The following is a 19,950-nucleotide window of genomic DNA, read 5'->3' as shown; positions in this document are numbered from 1 at the left end:
CAACAACAACAAAAATATTCCAGAGACTCTAATTCTGAATTCATCTGAAGGCATGTATAATAAAGTCTTTAAATTTTGGGAAAACTCATGCATGCAAAAGGAAAATGACTTAAAATATTCTTTCCTCATACCAATTGGCTACCATCTCATTTTTTCCCCTCTTAATCTCTTATCTTGTTTTTAAGGTTAAATGAAGAGGACACATGAAAAGTCCCCCATGACTTGTCCCTACTTCTAAATGTAGATGTATATACGAGAGAAAGGCTTCTGTATATTTGCATTATCCGAACATTTTGACAAAGAATATTAAAAGCCACTGTTTTAAGAACTTAGACATAATATTCCTGTAAGATTGCAAAATACATTCCTAAGGGACAGCAACTCTAGCCACTGCTATATTTGACAATAACACAATGAAAGCATGAGTAGGTGCTACCCAGTCCTTACATTGTTCTAACCAGACAGAGATAGATTTGAGCATCCTTCCTCACTGAATCTACCTTGAGTCCTCCAAGCCCTGACTGGTGAAGATAAAAAGAGGGCAAGTGAAATCCCCTTAACTTGAGTGCTCATAAAATCCTGGGGTCATGATTTTAATGGCTATATTCCTTTATACCTACAAGCCTGTAGTTTTCTGTCTTTACCTGTACATTTAGAAAGTACAAGTTTAATACAAAACCCATTTATATCGAGGAGAAGATGTAAAGGCAGAAATCAGTAGCTTCGTAAACAGTCATCTTCCTTGACAGGAAAAAACATCTGTCTCACTTTTGCTACTGGAAAAATAGTACTGGATCACACCAAGGAGGATTCTGAATATAAGTTCATTCTTGAAAAAGTGCCTGCCCTGATTATTACTTGCTAAGAAATATTGGATTGCTGATAGTTAATCTCAGCACACAGGGGTTCCCCCCACTATAGTTCAAACCAGCATAAAAGCTAAGAAGATATTTTATGTCCTAGCTTTCACAGACAACTGAAAACCATCATTTCTAAAGACTAATATGGCAATTTAAAATTTATAAAGATATATATTGACAATATTAGAATTGTCATTGAGATCTTAAATCTGATATATACCTTAAGAGCAATAAGCACTTAGAAAACATTTCAACACAAGAAACCAGATTAAAGATTTATCAAATAAAAATACAGATGTATACTCTTCTTTTTTATTTTAAAAGAACATATACACATTCTTTCATGAAAAAAACAGGAAGACATAATTTTCTCATTTTCAAACTTTTGACATTTAATCGAAAAACTCTAGAAAACCTGTAGGTTATATGTATCTCTTACAAGAAAATATTATCTACTCCACCCTGAATAAAACAGTTCAGATTCTGCACTTCCAATAAATACCAACTGCAAAAGAACTGGATGTAGGTGGCTGGCAGAAAAATGGAAGAAAATATGTTGTAAATATATTTTTATCAAATCGTTTCATTAGTTTTCAATGAATTTGATAATGACTTCAGTTTCCAGACATCTTCCAAATGAGAATCTTTTCAAATAGCAAGAATTCAACGTTTCCTGAGCTAGAATTTAGAAATTTATGTAATATAGATTTAGCTTCAAAAACAGATGTTACTGAAAAAATTTAAATATGTATACTTACAAATTTTTAATATCAACTGCCCCACGGAAAGCCTTCCTCGGAATTGCCTGAATTTGGTTTTCACTCAGATCACTAAAAATAATGACAAAAAAGAGATAAAGAACAAATTATAAAATATAATTTTAAAATTATTTTCACCAAATGTTTGAGGAGTGATAGGATATCAGGGGGGAAAATGACTTGAAAATATCATTATTACATGCACAGCAATACTTTCCAATACAAATATTTTACATTTCTAATACAAACTAAAGGTTAGACTAAGAGTAGTCTGTTGAGGTATACCTCTAGATCTTTAATTTTTATAATAAATTATAAAATATGATACTTTAATTGAAATCTTGCTTCAATTATGAATAATAAAATATTCCTTTAAAATAAATGGTCAATTTTTTTTATAACTCAGTTCTTGGGGTTTGGAAGTTTTAGTACTTCCTAGTGCTCCAACATCAGTGATATAACTTACAAAGAACATAGGAAAGATGCACACCTTTGCTTCCTCCATCCAGAAGGTGGATACCAAGTGATACACTCTGGACAGGATGATTAAGTTTTCATAGCACTTTAAGTAATCTTGGAAATGGAACATGGCAGCACCAGCCCAATGATAAAATGAAGTTGTGCATGAAATATCTATAGTAGGTTGATTTAAAACCTTCTTTAAATAATTCTTTTATAGCCATAAACATAGTCTGTCTATATTTGCATTTTAATTTAATTGAAAAATACATTTTAATCAAGGAAAAAAGCACGCTGTGAGTTGGAATGAGAACTTTGCAAAACTCACTCAAAAGCTCACAAGGCGGATCATTATTTTTCTTTAAAGAGTTCAGAGGCAATGTTAACAATTCCCATACTATTATTAGCCTTAATGAGTAGGGTAAAAATATACATGCAAAAAAATGCCACTGAAAACAGAAAATTAACTTCTAGCTTAACATTAACATTAGCAGAGAACAGAGACTTGGAATAATAGATACATTATTAATATAACAATGATGGTTCTACGATTATCTTTAAATTTCTAAGAATCACTAATTCTCACAAACAGAAATAAAGCTACTGACCACAGTGCATAGCAGACAGAAACAGAGCCCTCTTCTAATATGTGGAAGCACATGGACTGATTCATCCACATCCTGTCCTCCAAAGCTGCTTATGACCAGACCTGTCATCCACACACTTGTAGCCATGCAAAGAAGGGAGCTAATTGGCAGACACAAAGATTTAGTGTGTAGTCTTGACCTCATTAGCACCAAGTTTTTAACTGAAATTTACATTTATATCTTGATAGCCTCACTGTTCAAATAAAAATGTTTGCTAAGCAATCTGTAAAGGAGTAAATGTTAATCTCCTTAAAGAGAGAAGGTCTTCAGCCAAAAGGAAAAAAAAAAAAAAAGAAACTCATATTTAGGTTAAAGGAGTAAATTTACAAGATGTGCTTCTATGGGAGGTAAGGCAGCCATCCATTTCCTAAGTGACTTAGCTAGTTACTGCTTTCAATAGTTTAGTACATCCCTAAGAGTAATAACACTTCATTTCCTTAAAAATTGCTTATTTCTCCAGCTTGTCATTGATTCAGACTGACTGACTTCCTTTTTTAAATTACATTTAGTTAAAAATATTTAACAGGATATATTTAAAAGATTTGATGGCAGAAACAGTGTTCAAAGGAGACTATGAGCAAAGAGAAAGCAAAGAGAAATTGGAGGAAGAAAAATCAGAAGGTAATAAGGAATGAAGGGGAAGAAAAGATAGAATTTAAGTTAATATAAATTTATAATGGGGCTGGGGATGTGGCTCAAGCGGTAGCACGCTCGCCTGGCATGCGTGCGGCCCGGGTTCGATCCTCAGCACCACATGCAAAACAAAGATGTTGTGTCCGCCGAAAACTAAAAAATAAATATTAAAATTCTCTCTCTCTCTCTCAAAAATTTATAATGCTTTCTGATAACTACTCATAGCATTTTGACTATTGTTGACCCAGCCAAGTCCCTGGCTTCTTTTTGTTGTTGTTTTACAAAGTTTTATTAAAATATTTTGCTAAGGTAACTTGTATGAAGCAAAGAAAGAACTAAAAATCATTTCAAAGATTTAATTCATAGTCATTTCTCATGTTTCTATATTTCCAGGCCTTAATGCTTTTTGTATTTCAAATCAATTACTTTATATTCATTCTTCCAGCACACATATTTCAGTTATAACAAAAGAACAGCAACGAGAAACTTGTTCTAATTAGTTATACATGGCAGTAGAATGCATTTTGACACATTGTACACAAATGGAGCATAATTTCTCATTCCTCTGGTTGCATGTGGTGCAGTCACACCAATCTTGTAATCATACGAGTATGTAGGTAATAAAGTCCGTGTTTTCTAATTCCCCCTTCCAACACACACACCACTTCTTAGAGGAAGAGTGCTTCAGAGAGCAAGAAGGTGAATAAAAATGGTAGAGGTGTTTGCTTCAGAGGTGGCCTGCTACCAGCCTGAGGCCACTGCATTTCCCACCTGCAGCCTCAGCTTGGCTGTGTCCAGGCACAGTCTTACCCTGGAGTCATGTTCTCATCTGGGGTGGGGGGGGGGAGGGGGGGGAGTTAGGGAATGGCTTTAGGTTGTTCACTGAGGAACACTGAAATTTAGTGAGAACATTGTTTCTTCTGAATTTGATTTCAGACTTTTTAAAGATTACCTTTGGCAGAATCCCAGGGCAATGGAATTACTTTCTCTGGCTAATATTTACCAATCTTTCCCTTTTTTTTTTTTTTTTCAAGATTGTGAGAGCCTGTCAGTCTCAAAGCTGATTCTTTTAAGGTTAATGTTTTATGTGTGGCTACCCCCTGAGTAGACCATGTTATGGGGTCTCAGCTTGAGTGACCTGACCACTCAGGCAGGCAATTTTAGTTTGAGATCTATCTATCTATCTATCTATCTTCTATCTATCTATCTATCTATCTATCTATCTATCTATCTATCAACACATCATGTAGTTTGAGAACAAGGAAGATATCCATGGTAAGTAAAGTGTGACTGGTATCTGAGAAAGATGATCAAGGAGGTCAGACAGGCAATAGTTACTGGAGGGTGGTTGACCAAAGCCACCTTCAAAATAAAAGGAATTCTTATTTGAAACATGTTGAAAAATGATTTTGCTCAACAATTCTCAGCCTCCAGTCTAGGGGAGGGGTTTGTACATTGTAAGTGGGAGAAATCCAAAGAGAAAGGTAGCATTCTAGAGCCAGTGAGGGCATAAGCTCCAGGCCAAGCATGGTGGTGCATGCTGGTAATCCCAACAATTCAGGAGGGTGAAGCAGGAGGATCACAGGTTCAATACCAGGCTCAGCAACTTAGTAGTCCTAAGCAACTTGGTGAGATACTGTCTCGCAATAAAAAATAAAAAGGACTGGGGCCATAGCTCACTGAGAAAGTAACTTTCAGTTCAATATCCTGTACCATAATAAATAAATATAAATAAAAGCACAGACTTAGACCCAATTGATGAATCCTAAGCACTTATTAATCAAGTGGTCTACAGAAATGCTTACCTTCCATGTGCCTCCACTACTTCATCTGTAAAATGGAACAATAAGAGTGCCTATTTCATAAAATGGTTGGGTGCATTCAATAAGTTCATAATTTAAAATGTGCAAAAATTACCTGGCTCATAGCCAGCCCCACAGAGGTGTTAGTTACATGCATGTTACAAATATCCTATTTGGAGACCCAGCTATTTGCCCCCAAGCTCATCTTCTCCATTCCTTGAAGATCACTGTAGGCACCAGGAGACATACTAATATGAGAGTATTGTTCTGTGAACTGCGTAAAATGAGTAAAATAAGTCAGAACTACTGAGTCTGCGAGATGGAGCTGCCAAGGGAGGAGTTCGTAATTATATCACCAGGCAATAGAGTGTAAAAATTTGTTTCAGAGGAAAGAAATGGCTTGATTGGAGTTGATTTTTAGGAAGATTAATCTGCAAATTGAATTTTACAGTAGGCAGGGAAAACGTAAAAGAGGTGGTATCAAGCGGTGTCTCAGAGAGTTGGCAGGGCTCCCATGCATAAGGCAATAAGTTTCAGAGAACTTCAGGAAATAAAGTTTGGAGTTGGGCTTAGTTCCAAATGTAAGGTCGTCACTGTAAGTTGAGGTGACTGTCATCTCAGGTAGAGCTGGGAACCACTGCAGTTTTCTGAGTAATGGAATCATAAAATGGAAAGTGTAAAAAAGATCAGGGTGCTAGCGATGCATAAATTGGGAGGGTAGAACATGAAGATGAGGGGTCTATGCTGGTTTTGTTAAGAGGTTATTGCCAGTGCTCACTCATGATATGGGATTTTCCACAGAAATTTTAAGATACTGAACAACATGAACTTGAAAGCCTGGTTTATTCATTTTCTGAGGTGACAAGGAATTTTTTAAAGTTGCAAAGAATGTCCCATTCTGAAGGTAACCTCCACAGGAAAAATGAATGAGGGTAAAGGAAAGCAGCTACAAATAGGCAAGAATTTAGATTCTTCATATTTGACATGTTGGGAAGATACTGACCTTTTAAACCACATCTGAGAAGTGGTCCTCATGGCCAGTTGTGAAACCCTGACGTTTCTAATTTTAGATCATCTCTTTTCTATACCTTTCACCAAAATACATCAACAATGTATACATTCAAGCTCCTTCTTCCCATTCTTACTGCCATGGTCACTATGAGAACTTCTATCAACCTTCATCAGCACTTTCATAGGAGATTCCAATCTGATCCTACTGCCAAGATGTATAATCCTTTCCAGTGACCTCCCACAAGGGTATCACTATTATATTTTAAAACCAAATTGTATCAAATCAGTTCCCCCTGAAGTCTTACTTATTCCAATTGCAGAGACACTAACCTTATATTCTCCTATACTCTACTTCCAATCACCAGTGAATTCTCTTCAGCAAATATCCAGAATTTGACCTTCTTGCACCTCTTCTCCCCACATCAACTCCTAAGGTTTGGGTTGGCTTAACAGCCACCCAGGACCCTCTGCTCCTGCTCTTGCCTTGTTATAAACATGTATTATGTCTTCTCTGATCAAAACTGTTCACAGATGTCTTGCCTCTCTGCAAAGGAAAGCTCAAATCAACACTAAAGTCTAAAGTCTGCAAGTTCCACAATAAGCTGTTTGACACATCATTTTGACCTTCTCTCTCTCTACTCCCACCCCCTCACCCCCACCGACTCTGCTCCAGCTGCACTGGCCCCCTTGTGGTTTCTTGAAAACATCATTCATTTTCTTACTTCAGGACATTCCTTGACAACTGCTGGGCCATTTCAGTCCTTCACTCATGAATCTCATACTCCTAGTTCACTGTTTTCAGAATCACCTTCCTATTATCTCAGCTTTAGTGTGTCTCTTTTCATCTAAGCACCTACTTCCTATCACCATGAGATGGGGATCTAAACCTTGCTCAAGATCCAGTGCAGGTAGTACCTTTTTAACATTGTTTTTCTCAAACTCCTCAGCTAAGCCTAGATCTGAGAGCTCTAAAATCTATTAGTTGTGCAGAGCTGTGTGAAGTCTTTAGTCTCTCTTCCCATTTGCTCATCTGTCAAAGGAGCTAACATGCATATCTCCTAAGGCTGTTTTCCTTGGTACAAAATAATATAAATTAGTATTTGCATCATTGAATAACAATAAAATTGAGGCATAATTATTTTTGTTACCTGGAAGTCAACTGCTCCCCCTTTGGTGCTTTCTAGGCAACTTACATGCATTTATTATAATACTTCAATAATGTTGTTTTAATAGAAGGAATAAGTCCTAATGATCTTTGACACAGTAAAGTGACTATAGCTTACAACAATTTGTTATATATTTTATGAAGAACTACAAGAAAGGAGTTCAAAGTTTCCAAACACAAAGAAATAATAAGGCAATGGAAATGCTAATTATTCTGATTTGACCTTTGCACATGCATACATGGATTGGAATGATCACACTATACTGCACAAATATGTACAATGATAATGTGTCAACTAAAAAGACAATAAAATTGTAAAAGTCATCTTAGTTGAATTTCTTAGATAGCTGTCTTTCCTCTTAGAAAATATGACAAGTGAAGACAGGGGTTTTAGTTTGTTTTGAGGGAATAATGGAAAAATGACAGGCCTTCGGCAGACATGTGGACAAAGGAGGGAAAGAAAAAGAGGTTCTGGAGAAAACCCACAAAAGAGAGCAACCCGCTGGATGTAGGTGCATGAGAAAGAGCTGTCACATAGAAGTCTGTTGATTTGAGTCCTTATTAAGTAACAAAATTCGTATATAGATGCAACTAGGGGAAACCAGGAAAGAATACTGGGTTTTTGAGCAGTTTGATGGATATATTGGCAATGCAGCAGAGGCCATGGCAATGTCTCACAAACTACAACATTGGTGATACAAGACTAGAGCTCAGTAAAGAGAGCTGAAAGAGAAACAGAGATTAGAGAGTCTTTGTATCATGATGAGAATTGAACCACACACTGTACCAAAGTCTCCTTTCAGAAAGCATGTCATACACTGACAAATTTGAAACTGTCTGGGTATTCTCCCCAAGGAACAAGGCTCAGTGTACTCCAGATTTCCATATTTGTAAATGGGGAAATCAGTTGTGGTGTCTTCTCACCTCACTCCTATTCTCTGCTTCACATTTTCAAAAGCACTGACTGACAGCATAAACTCTGATGCAGTCTTTGCTCTGTGATACTTCTGTTTCTTTTGTGGTATGCTTTCACCATAGATTTAACTGCTGCTTCTCAGTACAAATGCTGTGCCTTTTAAGTATGTCTTTCCTCTTCTAGGGTTTCATAGAATCCTTTATAGAAGTTGTTTGAACATTCTTTGATCAGATGATATAAATTAGCATTGTTAGGAGGCTATTTCTTGCTGAAATGTTTCCTCCACTGAGAACCTGAAGCAACTTGTAGAATTCAGCAACTGAATTCTTTACTGAACATAGTAGCAACACAAGTTTGTATTTTTCTTTAATCTCTAATATGCCTTAACATGCTTACTTAAACTCTAATATGCCTTAATATGCTTCTTGATCTTAACAGAGTGTGGACAGAAGATTTTAACATAACATACTGAGAAGCATTAAGATTCCATTGATATTTAAGTGTAAAAGAGTGTGTGTAAAAAAGTGTGTACCTTGGTAATACTCAAAGCTAACATTTATTGGCCAATTGCTAACTTCCAGGCAAACTGTTTCATTTACTGAATTGTTTTGGTAATCACATCAGGATTACTCTTTTACTCTAATTTTGGAGATGAAGAACTGAGATTATACAGGTTACATAACTCACCTGTTGCCATGCTGCTCCTATCTATGCATTGGAGATGGGATTTGAACTTGGCTCTCTTTTCTTTCCAAAGCTCATACTTCAAACCACTACTGTGCCACCTCAGACAGGGTGGCTTCTGTAGAGGTCTTGCTCTCTGCATTATAATTCAATCAACATGGAACTATGGTCTCAAAGAATTATCTAGTGAGGCTCATTAAAAAGCAGACCTCTGAGCCACACTTTAGAAATATTACAAGAATCCCCATTGGAGAGGTGCAGGAATCTGGATTTTTACTAGTGTACCAGCTAACTGTTACACCCATGGTCTTGTACTCCATGTTAGTAGCTGACTGGAATATTTCTCATAAATGATATATTCTAGCTTTAGTCTGGTTTATAAACATGGTATTGTGTATTTGAATATAGTTGTATGGGATAAATATGGTGTAAAAACAGTAACAAAAAGGGTAGTACCATTAAAGCCAAGAAGAATGGATACACACACACACACATACAGAGAGAGAGAGAGAGAGAGAGAGAGAGAGAGAGAGAGAGAGAGTGAACTCTTAACAAAAAAGAATACTGAACAAGAAAGACCACTTTATGGTGGCAAAATATATACAATTAAAAAGTCGCCATTTCAACCATCTTTAATGTGGACAAATGGTTCACTGGCATTAGATCCACACTCACATTAGCATACACCCATTACCAACATCCATCTCCAAAATTTTTGAGATACCACCTTAAAACTTTTTTCATGTAATGTAAATCTTATAATCAGGACACAAATTTTGAAATAGTAAAAACTTCACAATGAAAAGAACTTTTATTCTTTCTCTATAAAAAAATTATGTATAACTTTCCTTCATGTTAACATCCATCATTCCAAACGATATTTACATTACCAATTAAGTTATTTACAGAAGCAGTACCTAACTGGATATAGTCACAAGGTAATCAGAGACACACAAACTAGTGTCTATGACAATGAATACAACCTCATTGTATGCCTTTTATGAGAAGGGCCACTGAGCCCATGATCCATGTTTTAGGATAAGTCTTGATTTCTGTTACTTCTCAATTCCTGGAGGAATACAATAGTTTGAAAAGACCTCAGATGAATGAAGTGGAATCCTGGAAGTGGAGTTACTAGGACAGGCCTGGAAAAAGGCAGGTTTGCATAGAAATCCTTTTCTCTACTCTCTGCAAACTAGGTGACCATGAGATCTTGGTCAACTGAGATTCTTTGAATCAAGTTTTATTTTCTCTAGAAAATATACTAAACATTGCTGTGTTAGGGTGCCTATGAGGATGGAAAGATCTGACATGTTCTATGTGCAGGTGTGAGGTGCCTTACCTAGTCTTAGCACCCAGAAACACTAGCACAAGGTACCTTTGGCATTTACATTATCTTATTCATTTTAAGAACTATTTATCCTGGGCCATATATACTAAACATATATAGTAAACATACTGCAAGTTATGATAAATAAAATAAAGATAACATAAAGAAAGCAGATGAGTGATCATTACACTACCTAACTGAACAAAAATATCCACTAGAAAATGTAAAATCCTGAAAGAATCAAGGTGGAAATAGAGTTTGCTGCTGCTTGAAGTGTTGGGGATGGTAGATGATAGCCAAAAAAACTTTTCTGTGGAATTTCTTAAGTTTTTGTGTGAATTCCTGGAATATCAAGGCATATACAATCTAGTATCCATTCATTTTTTTCCATGCCAGGCCTTTGCAATATAATATATATATATATATATATATATATATATATATATATATATATATATATATATATATATATTTTTTTTTTTTTTTTTTTTTCCTGTCTGGAGAGAACATGCTGTTCTTCACTGGTTAATCCTCCTACTCACTCTCCAGAGCAGAATTTGAACATTTGTTCATCTAAAAATTTTCTCTGAAATATCCAAATACTGGAGTAGGCTCCCTTCCTTATACTCTGGTAACAGAAAATATTTAAGTGATATTGTACTGGGTTGTATTAGCTAGCTTACTTGTTGACACATCCCACAAAAACTGGAAATTCCCCTAAGAATGGATACTGAATAATTCATCAATGTTTCTTGACTATCTAATGCAATGCCTGGTTATGACCAATAAAACATAAATTAAAATGCCCATAAATAATAAGAAAATTAGCATTATACTTATTGACATTTAGATTCTCAAGGAAATTATTATTTAACAGGTACTTGATGTCTTCCTTAGGAAATATATGAATATGTCATCGACTTTGGCAAAATAAGACGATGATGTGCTTATTCTTTGGTTCCCTAAGATATGGTTAACATATTCTCTTTGCAATCCAAAGTCTTTAATGGGATCATTAGAGAAAGGTGATGTCAAAGTAAATATTATTGTGCTATTGGAGGTACCTTGTATTTTCAATGGAAGACAGTCTTCAAAAGCCTCTATTTAGCCTAAACTATAGTTTCAGTCTCAGTTGATAGACCTTAAAATGTTTTAATTCTCTCAAGACTGGATCTAGTGACATGCATTGGTTTCAAAATTTAGTCCAAAACACTTGGGTGCCCATCAACAGTCACTTTTTGAACCCCAACTTCATACCTTCACGTCAGGAACTGCACCACCCATTTCTTGAGACCCATCATGAATCTTATCCTGTTTTCTCTTAAAAATGTCTGTAATATAACATAAAAGACCAACCCCGCACATGTGAATAAAGGGCAAGCACACATGATTACCTGCCTGGGTAAGAATAACAATGGGACATTTTAACAGTGAGGTGTCATACAAACCAGAAAATGCTTTTTCAAGAGAAAAACAGTGAGTTGGGTCTAAGGGGCAGTGGTGGGGATGGCTGGATAAGAAGAAGAGGATGTGATTTCTAAAGAAGCATGGGAAAATTAGAGCACAGGTGTATTAATGGTATAATCATTTGGGAGTGAATGGGATAGGATAGAGTTTGTTGTAAATGATTAATTAGAAGGAAAGAGAGATTGTGTTGGTATTTCATAAGATTTAAGCACATCACTTAGTAGTATTCAGTTAATCTTAGAGGTAGTAAAGACAAAAGATGAGCATCCTTTTATAAGACATAAAGAACATTTCAGGAATCTGTGCAAGACCAACTGGAGCTCACCTTCTCTACCATTTGACTCTATCAGAACAGTAAGCTTTGTTATACTGTTCTGCACATGTATCCATTTCTAATGTATGTATTCAATTGTGACTTTATAAAAAGTCAACATCAATAAGTATACTCAGATTTGACATTATAAAAACTTTTGGTCTACCAAGAGAGCCAATAATCACAATTCCTTCTAGAATTTGCAGATTTCAACTGAAAAGTGATTCTTGATAATTATGAACAAGAGTTCAATAGAAGATCTACTTCAGCTGAAAAACACCTACAAATCAAGACATGAAAAACAAAATTGTAAATGTTTACAATGTGAGCTTCAGAGAATCTTTTTCAATAGACTTTAACAGCTTTATTGATATATAATTTATAGTGGATGAACCAAAAGTTCTGCTCTTCCCTTCATTTTCCTCCATATTCTCACTATAGCTCTGAAACACATGATGTATTATTTTGATCATGATAACAGAATTTTTTTTGGTACAGTGGATTGAACCCAGGGGCACATAACCACTAAGCTACATCCTCTTTCCTATTAACTTTTTATTTTGAGACAGGATCTTTCTCAAAAAAAAACCCTGCTTCACATAAAAGGCAGATGTTTGCAAGTTGCTTAGGGCTTTGTTAAGTTGCTGAGGCTAGAACTCAAATTTATGATCCTCATGCCTCAGCCTCCCCAGTTGCTAGGATTACGGGCATGCCCCACTGAGCCCAGCACGGTAATAGAATTGTTACAGGCTATAGAAACACCTCTTCATTTGTTTTGAACTGAGGATAATTATATTTTAAAAAACGCAAATGGATATATTTTCCCATCATCATTTTCCTTATGCATTTATATCCATGATGATACAGAGATAAATATTAAAATGTATATGTATAGTTATTCCTGAATGTGTATTTTCTATTATATGTTAGAGAGAGGGAGAGAATAAATGAGACAGGTGTACATAGAGAGATTAGTTATATAGATAGTTTACCTATATCTTATTACATGTAATATAGGTAGAAAAATTAAGAACCATTAGAAACTAGAAAGCTGTTATTTTTCCCTGATTTAAAAACACTTTGATGATTTTCAAAATCCTAAAGTGAAAATTTTAGATGCCTTACTTGAGGCATTCTCTGGCATGTTCCCCAGGAAAACAGAGGGGTTTGGGGTAAAATCATCACGATTTTCAAATCTATTTATTCTCAGAACTCTATATAGATTCGTTTCATTTTCTATAACTAAAATAATAATGACAACTTTCAGAATCATTCTTTCTTCTTGACCAGCCTTTCTAAAGATTTTTAAAAGGTAGAATGTGATATATTGGTGCTGAAATACTGCATCAGCTTTTAACAAAAGAGCCAAGACTGCAGTGCTGCTATTTTATTGCCCACGACGTATGGTTTCCATTTGAGCATCCCATTAACCTTAGAGTGCAATGATATCATTTTAATTATATAAATTGAAATGGCAATGTATAATACCTATATCATGTAAAAATGGATTCACTTTATGTGAAAGTGTCTAAACTATCTTTCACTATGAAGCAATAAATATGCTTTAGATGGCAAACCTGCCTGTAAATTTAATTACTGGTAATTTTATTTTCCTCCACAGTTTAACCTCTCTTAGAGTCTGACCAGGAATATCATAAATCTGTATTTCCATCGACTACTTTGGAAACTACTGAGTAACAGTAAATGAGTATTTGACCAGATTTTAACTTTAGAAAAGGAAAGAAATATAACTGTGGATGCGAAAGAATTTGTGCAAACCTGTACGTGTCATCTCAGGGTAAATTCCTGATCTCATAAAAAGTTTACTGAATAAAAGTCTTTATGTTTAACTATCTAATAAAATAAGACATCTCATGGAAGAAATGATTTTTATGTATTTGAAGATCCAAATAACTGAGTGTGGGTAAGAAAAAAAAAATGAGTTTCACACAACAGACAGATGTTTGCCAATTCAAGAGAAAGAAAAAACTCATGTTCAGAATAACTGGGCATCAAAGAGTACCTATGGGCCATAGGGCAAGGGACTCAGCAAGAATGGGAGTCGTTTGGAGGCCCAAGAGAGGTGTTCCCCATTATGCTTTCTATCTTTCTTTAGAATTCCTTACAGCATAGCTATGTCCAAAGGGAACAAAAGAGAAGTCGGGTTACAAGGGCTGAAAGTCAGTGCATTTCAACATTAATTCAGTGTGGCATACACCTGGTGAAAATGATCATATGCCTTCCTGTGGACAGACAAGAGACTACAGCATAGGTTTAAGGGCCATGTCACTCAAACTTGCATGTCTGGATCCACATCTGGGCTCTGCCTTGTACTGGCTTTGTGATTTGGGCAAGCAATCCAATCTCTCTAAACCTTTAATCCTTTCTTTGTAAAATGGTGATAATAAGATCATTGATCTCAGAACCAACATATTGTTTGGATAGAATTTGTGTAGTGCTTTGTAGAATAAATGCCACATATATGCTAGATCTGCCTGCCACAGTGGTGTTCAATTCACCATGATTCTTCCAAATTTTGAGTGAACTTGAGGGCTTGGTCTTTGTCTTAATCATCTAACAGTTTTATCCTGGATGCTCCATTTATTAGCTCTATGACCTTGAGTCTTTTTTTTTAATCATCTCTAAGCTTTAATTTCCCAATCTATAAATTAAGACTAACATTTGGAGCACATTTCATAGGGCTGTTGGGAAATTTAGATGAGATATTCAGTGCAGGGTCTCATCTATATTAATAACAGTCAGTAAATGGTATATATTATCATTTTAATATATACATATACACCAACAAACAGGACTTTGGAAGATGCATTACCACTTAGGCAAAACTTCAGCACAATAATTATATCAATCAAAGTACAATTTAGGATAAGTGAGAAGAGGCATTTTTATGGTTAAATATAGTATTTGTGAATTATATTGCTGTCATTCTCAATAAATACTAAAAGACAATTCCAGCAAGCTCTGAGATATATTAAGATACATTTTAAATTCGGGAAATTTAAATTCATCATATACAGTTTCTGAATTACAAAGGAGCATAAAAGGTTCGTAACCCATATCCGGAGTTCTGAATGTAAAAGCCATTTTGTAATTTTTAAAAGGCAGTTTTAAGCTAATGTTTCCATTAAATGTATGAATCACCCTTGATTATGCAGCTAGCAAACATTTTGAGGGGATCCAAAGTCACATTTTCATATCATGATTTCTGAATTTTATACAAACAAAAGTTCTCCACAGATATAAAATATGAAAGGCAACTTCTGGTTTTAAATTTGGTGAGCTAGCACGAGTAGGCCCATGGAGATGGAGGTCATGGGGATGCACACCCCATAACTACATCAACCCCACTGTCTGCTTTATCAGGGATGGAGACTGCTCCCAGTGCAGGCTGTGGCTCTCCCAAGCACACTGTGTTGACAGAGCAGAAAGGAAACTGCCACACTGCAGAGAGCATTACACCTGATATAGGAAAGCAAAGAAATGATTAAGAGCTGTGTTGAAGTAAGAAAGAAAAGGTGAAAAAAGAAGAGATCTAAGAGGGACAAGTGGTGGGGGGGGCATGACAGGGGAGACTAAAGAGGAAGAGAATATGAAGAAAAAATGATAGGAGCTACAGGGCTTACAACCAGTAAGAGCGTCTTCTAAAGAAGGAAGAATTGGAGCTGAAGAATTTTTAAACAGCTCAGTTTAAAATTCAGTTCACTCCTTTTATATATTGAGTAAGAACAGGTTTCTACTCTGATATTATTCTAATAGTTTTGCAAAGATTACAGACTTAAAGTGCACAACACCAATAAAGAGATACTGTTATCTCTAACTCAAAGAGGAAACAGAGGCTTACAAAGATGAAGAAAATTGCTTGGAGCATTTCACAGGACTGATGGGACAGCAGCAAACGGAATAATATCCCTGCCCTTAGGATTCTAAGTCTAAATGACACAGGGTGAATTTGTTCTGGGATTATATAGATGCTTGTAGTTTGCATAAGAAAAAAGTAAAAATTTCAGAAAATATGCATGTTTTACACACTCTTCCATTCCATACTGCTTAATTATCTGTAACACAGAAAGTTTTGAGATTAGAATATGTCATCAATTCTACCTTGACCATGTCAGATTATACCATTTCAATGAGACAAAATTTACCACTTACAATGTCGCTCAAATGCTTTGTTTTTGTGCCAGTTGTCAATGGGTATTTTAACCTGTCATACTTTACTGAATCTCTTTTAATAATGTGCGTCATGGTATTTCACAGTTTGAGTTGATGGAGAACTGCATTCCAGCACCACCATCCCTTCCATTTGCTTAAAACTCTATTTGGAGGCCAGAATAAAACCAGACACAATTTTGCTGTGTAAGTCAATCTACTGGCCACCGAATCAATTCTGCCCAATAACTGTTCCAAAAAGGCACTTAAATCAATTTGCTACAAAGGTAGTGCATAATATGATCTATGCACAAACTATACTTAGCCATTCTACACAGATAATTAACCCTGGCAGATTGAAGGTTCACATTTGAGCGCAGGCCTCAGTCTCAGGACACCATTGTAAGACATATCCATTGATAAAATAATTCCAGTGCACACATGTCGTTTATGTGTATAATAATAGGAAGTTAAGCTCCAAAGCATGAATATCTTTCATTTTAACATGATTTTAGAAAACTTTATACACCTTTACAGAATTCAACAGATTCATTTTCTGGCATGTAACATCTCTTTTAGTTGCATTAATGAAACAAAAGAGCCATGTGTAAAGGAAACAGTGTCTAAATTGACTGAATTTTTTTAAAGCCAGTGGGTTAATTCCAAGGAAAGCACAACCTTAACAATGAGGGAGAAATGCAGAGTTTTTATTTAACCCCTGCAGAGAATGTCACACTCACCCCACCAGTAAGTGGGATTGAGTGACAGCTATCCACTCCAGAAGAAATGCAGTAGGAATACATGAGCATGCAGAACTATCGAGAGGACACTGGAGCCAGAACTCTAGAGTTCTCACTGACTGTCCCTGACTTGGGCTGCTGGGGATTTACAATGTCAAAGATGAATAAAATACTTTGGGGGAATTTCAAGCAGTATGTGTCTGATACACACCCATGGACTTGCATATTTCAAAGTATTTGATCTTTCGGAGCATTTTGACTCACAGAGAAGCTGGCTAAAATCAGGAGAGAGTGAAAAATAAATCCTATGTATAGTACCTATAGTTAAAATTAGCGTAAATTTAGTCAAAGTTTTCCTCCATCAGAAATACAGGTAGGTGATGATTTTCAGTAAAGTAATCTTTACAACTCAGATACTGTTTCCTCCCTTTAGAGTGACCCATATGTTCTGTGGCAAGAAGTGAGGGGAAAAGATGAGAGTTCTTTCCAGGTCTCTTGCATTCTGATGTTTACCACTGGCTTTTTCTGATGCACTGTCAGAAAATTCAGGTGGAATAAGACGCATTAGAACAGGAAATATCTGAAATGTGATTTGAAACTCAAATCTCCAGTGTGTGAAAAATTTAGAAAGCTGTTTTTAATGTCCCATTGAATAAATGTATCCCAACCTCATGTTGAATCCACATGGTTTTGTCTCTTTAAATGTGATTTTATGTTCCTTCTTGAAATATCATCAGAGGTGGTAAGCAACATTATTTTCATTCTACATATGGAGAATCAGAAGTGGAGAAATTCTCTAGTGGCCTGTTAGAGATAAAAGTGTAAGTATCAAAATATAAGGAAGATTCAAAATCACCTAATTGTATTTTGAATAAGTTAATGTTTCAAATCATGTTTCAGGAATTTAAAAAAAAAGAGCATTTTTTTCTGTCAAATTCAAAATCATATATAAATTTCCACCTTGTGTCTAACTTGCTTTAGAATGGTTAGAAATCACATATCTTTAATAGTTTTATTTCTCAATTTAAATATTCTAGCTTTCATACATCTTGTGTTTTCTCTATAATAATTCTAGCTCTAATTATTTTATCTAAAATTCTCCAATAGTCTACTAAGTACTGATAGTATTAAAGTTCTATTTACTTTTTAAGTGAATCAAAGTAAAAATATATTTCCTCTCTGTAAATTAGAAAACAATGCAATATAATAAGACCTATACTTTGTCTCTAGTTTCTAAATAGTTTTGCAAAATAAAAATATTCAACAACTCCTTATGAAAAAGCCTCCAAATAAATTTTAAAAAACAGAATAAGTAAATATCTAAACTAAGCTTCCAAATGGGCCTACCAAGGCCTCCACAAACTCTTAATATTTTCATAATTTAAAAGGGACTTATATAATAGTAATTATGTTAATTATTTTCATTGTTATCAGTATACCAAATACATTAATTTTCAAAAAAACCAATGTGTCATCATAATTCAACACACAAAATAATATTATAAACCCTTCTAGAGATAGTTGAAATACTTCTTCCTATCATTACCGATATGAAAATAATTTTTAAAATTCATCTTTTGGAATGTTTTAAACAGCTATGAATGTTGAGTCATATCAAAGTGCACACTAAATCCACATACAATGTCAATACATTCATTCCCATGTTTATAGCAGCACTATTAACAATAGAGCCAAGTTATGGATCCAGCGTAGGTATCCATCAACAGAAGAATAAATAAAAAATTATATTTATATATATATATATATATATATGAAGAATGAATAAAAAATTATATATATATGAAGAATGAATAAAAAATTATATATATATGAAGAATGAATAAAAAGTATATATATATGAAGAATGAATAAAAATTATATATATATGAAGAATGAATAAAAAATTTTATATATATATATATATATATATATATATATATATATATAAAATATAAGTTTTTTCAGCCACAAAAAGAACAAAATTATGTCATTTGCAGGAAAATACATGGAACTAAATAGCATCATGTTAAATGTTAAGCAAAATAAACTAGAGTTCAAGAGAATGTGTTGTATGTTTTCTTTCACAGGAGGAAGCTAGAGCAAGAGAAAAAAAAAGAATAGCATGAAAATAGAAGCAAAACCAGTGGGATAGAGGAAAGAGATCTAGGGTGGGAAGAGAGGAGGGTAAGGGGTCTTATTGGTTAACAAAATTGATCTAATTACATTATTTGTATGCACATGTCTTAATGTCATAATGGATCCCATTATTACATTACATATAATAATTATGCACCACTAATATTTTGAAGTACAGAATTACATAAATTAACAGTTATTTAATATCAATAAAGTAGTGCATTATTAGTCAAAAGTACAAATTAGGAAATTAGTATATTTCTTTTTTAAAGTTTTTATTTGTTTTAATTAGTTATACATAACAGTAGAATACATTTATGCACTTTGATATATCATACATAGATGGGATATAATTTCTCATTTTTCTGAGTGTACATGTTGTAGAATCACATTGCTCATGCAGTCACATATATACCTACAGTAATAATGTGGTTTCTTTCTACTATCCTTCCTATCCCCACACACCCTCCCCTCCCCTCCCTTCACTTCCTTCTACCTAATCTAAGGTAACTCTCTTCTTCTCTAGTGCCCATCCCCCATTGTGAATTAGCATCTGCATATTATAGAAAATATTTGGTCTTTGATTTTGGGGGATTGGCTTATTTTTCTTAGCATGATATTCTCCAACTCCATCCATTTAGTGGCAAATGCCATAATTTCATTCTTCTTAAAAGTTGAGCAATATTCCTTTGAAAATATATACCACATTTTCTTCATCCATTCATGTACTGAAGGACACCTAGACTGGTTCCCTACTTTAGCTATTGTGAATTGAGCTGCTATAAGCATTGACATGGCTGCATTAGTGTAGTATGCTGATTTTAAGTTCTTTGGGTATAAATCGAGGAGTGAGATAGCT

General features: G+C 34.8%; 1 protein-coding gene across 3 annotated transcripts in view; it reads right to left on the bottom strand.

Moving 5' to 3' along the window:
* The window catches only part of Slit2 (slit guidance ligand 2), a 331,792-nt gene that overhangs the window by 123,249 nt on the left and 188,593 nt on the right, over window positions 1–19,950 (bottom strand). For all 3 annotated transcript variants that reach the window (XM_027936332.3, XM_027936326.3, XM_027936338.3), the window contains exon 5: window positions 1,619–1,690. In XM_027936332.3, coding sequence (XP_027792133.3) covers window positions 1,619–1,690 — 72 coding nt within the window. The remainder of the gene's footprint in view (window positions 1–1,618; window positions 1,691–19,950) is intronic.

The sequence above is a fragment of the Marmota flaviventris genome, chromosome 7, assembly GCF_047511675.1.
Source record: "Marmota flaviventris isolate mMarFla1 chromosome 7, mMarFla1.hap1, whole genome shotgun sequence".
Lineage (NCBI taxonomy): Eukaryota > Metazoa > Chordata > Mammalia > Rodentia > Sciuridae > Marmota > Marmota flaviventris.
The sequence above is the reverse complement of the archived record's forward strand: the minus strand, read 5'-3'. Positions and strand labels throughout refer to the sequence as shown.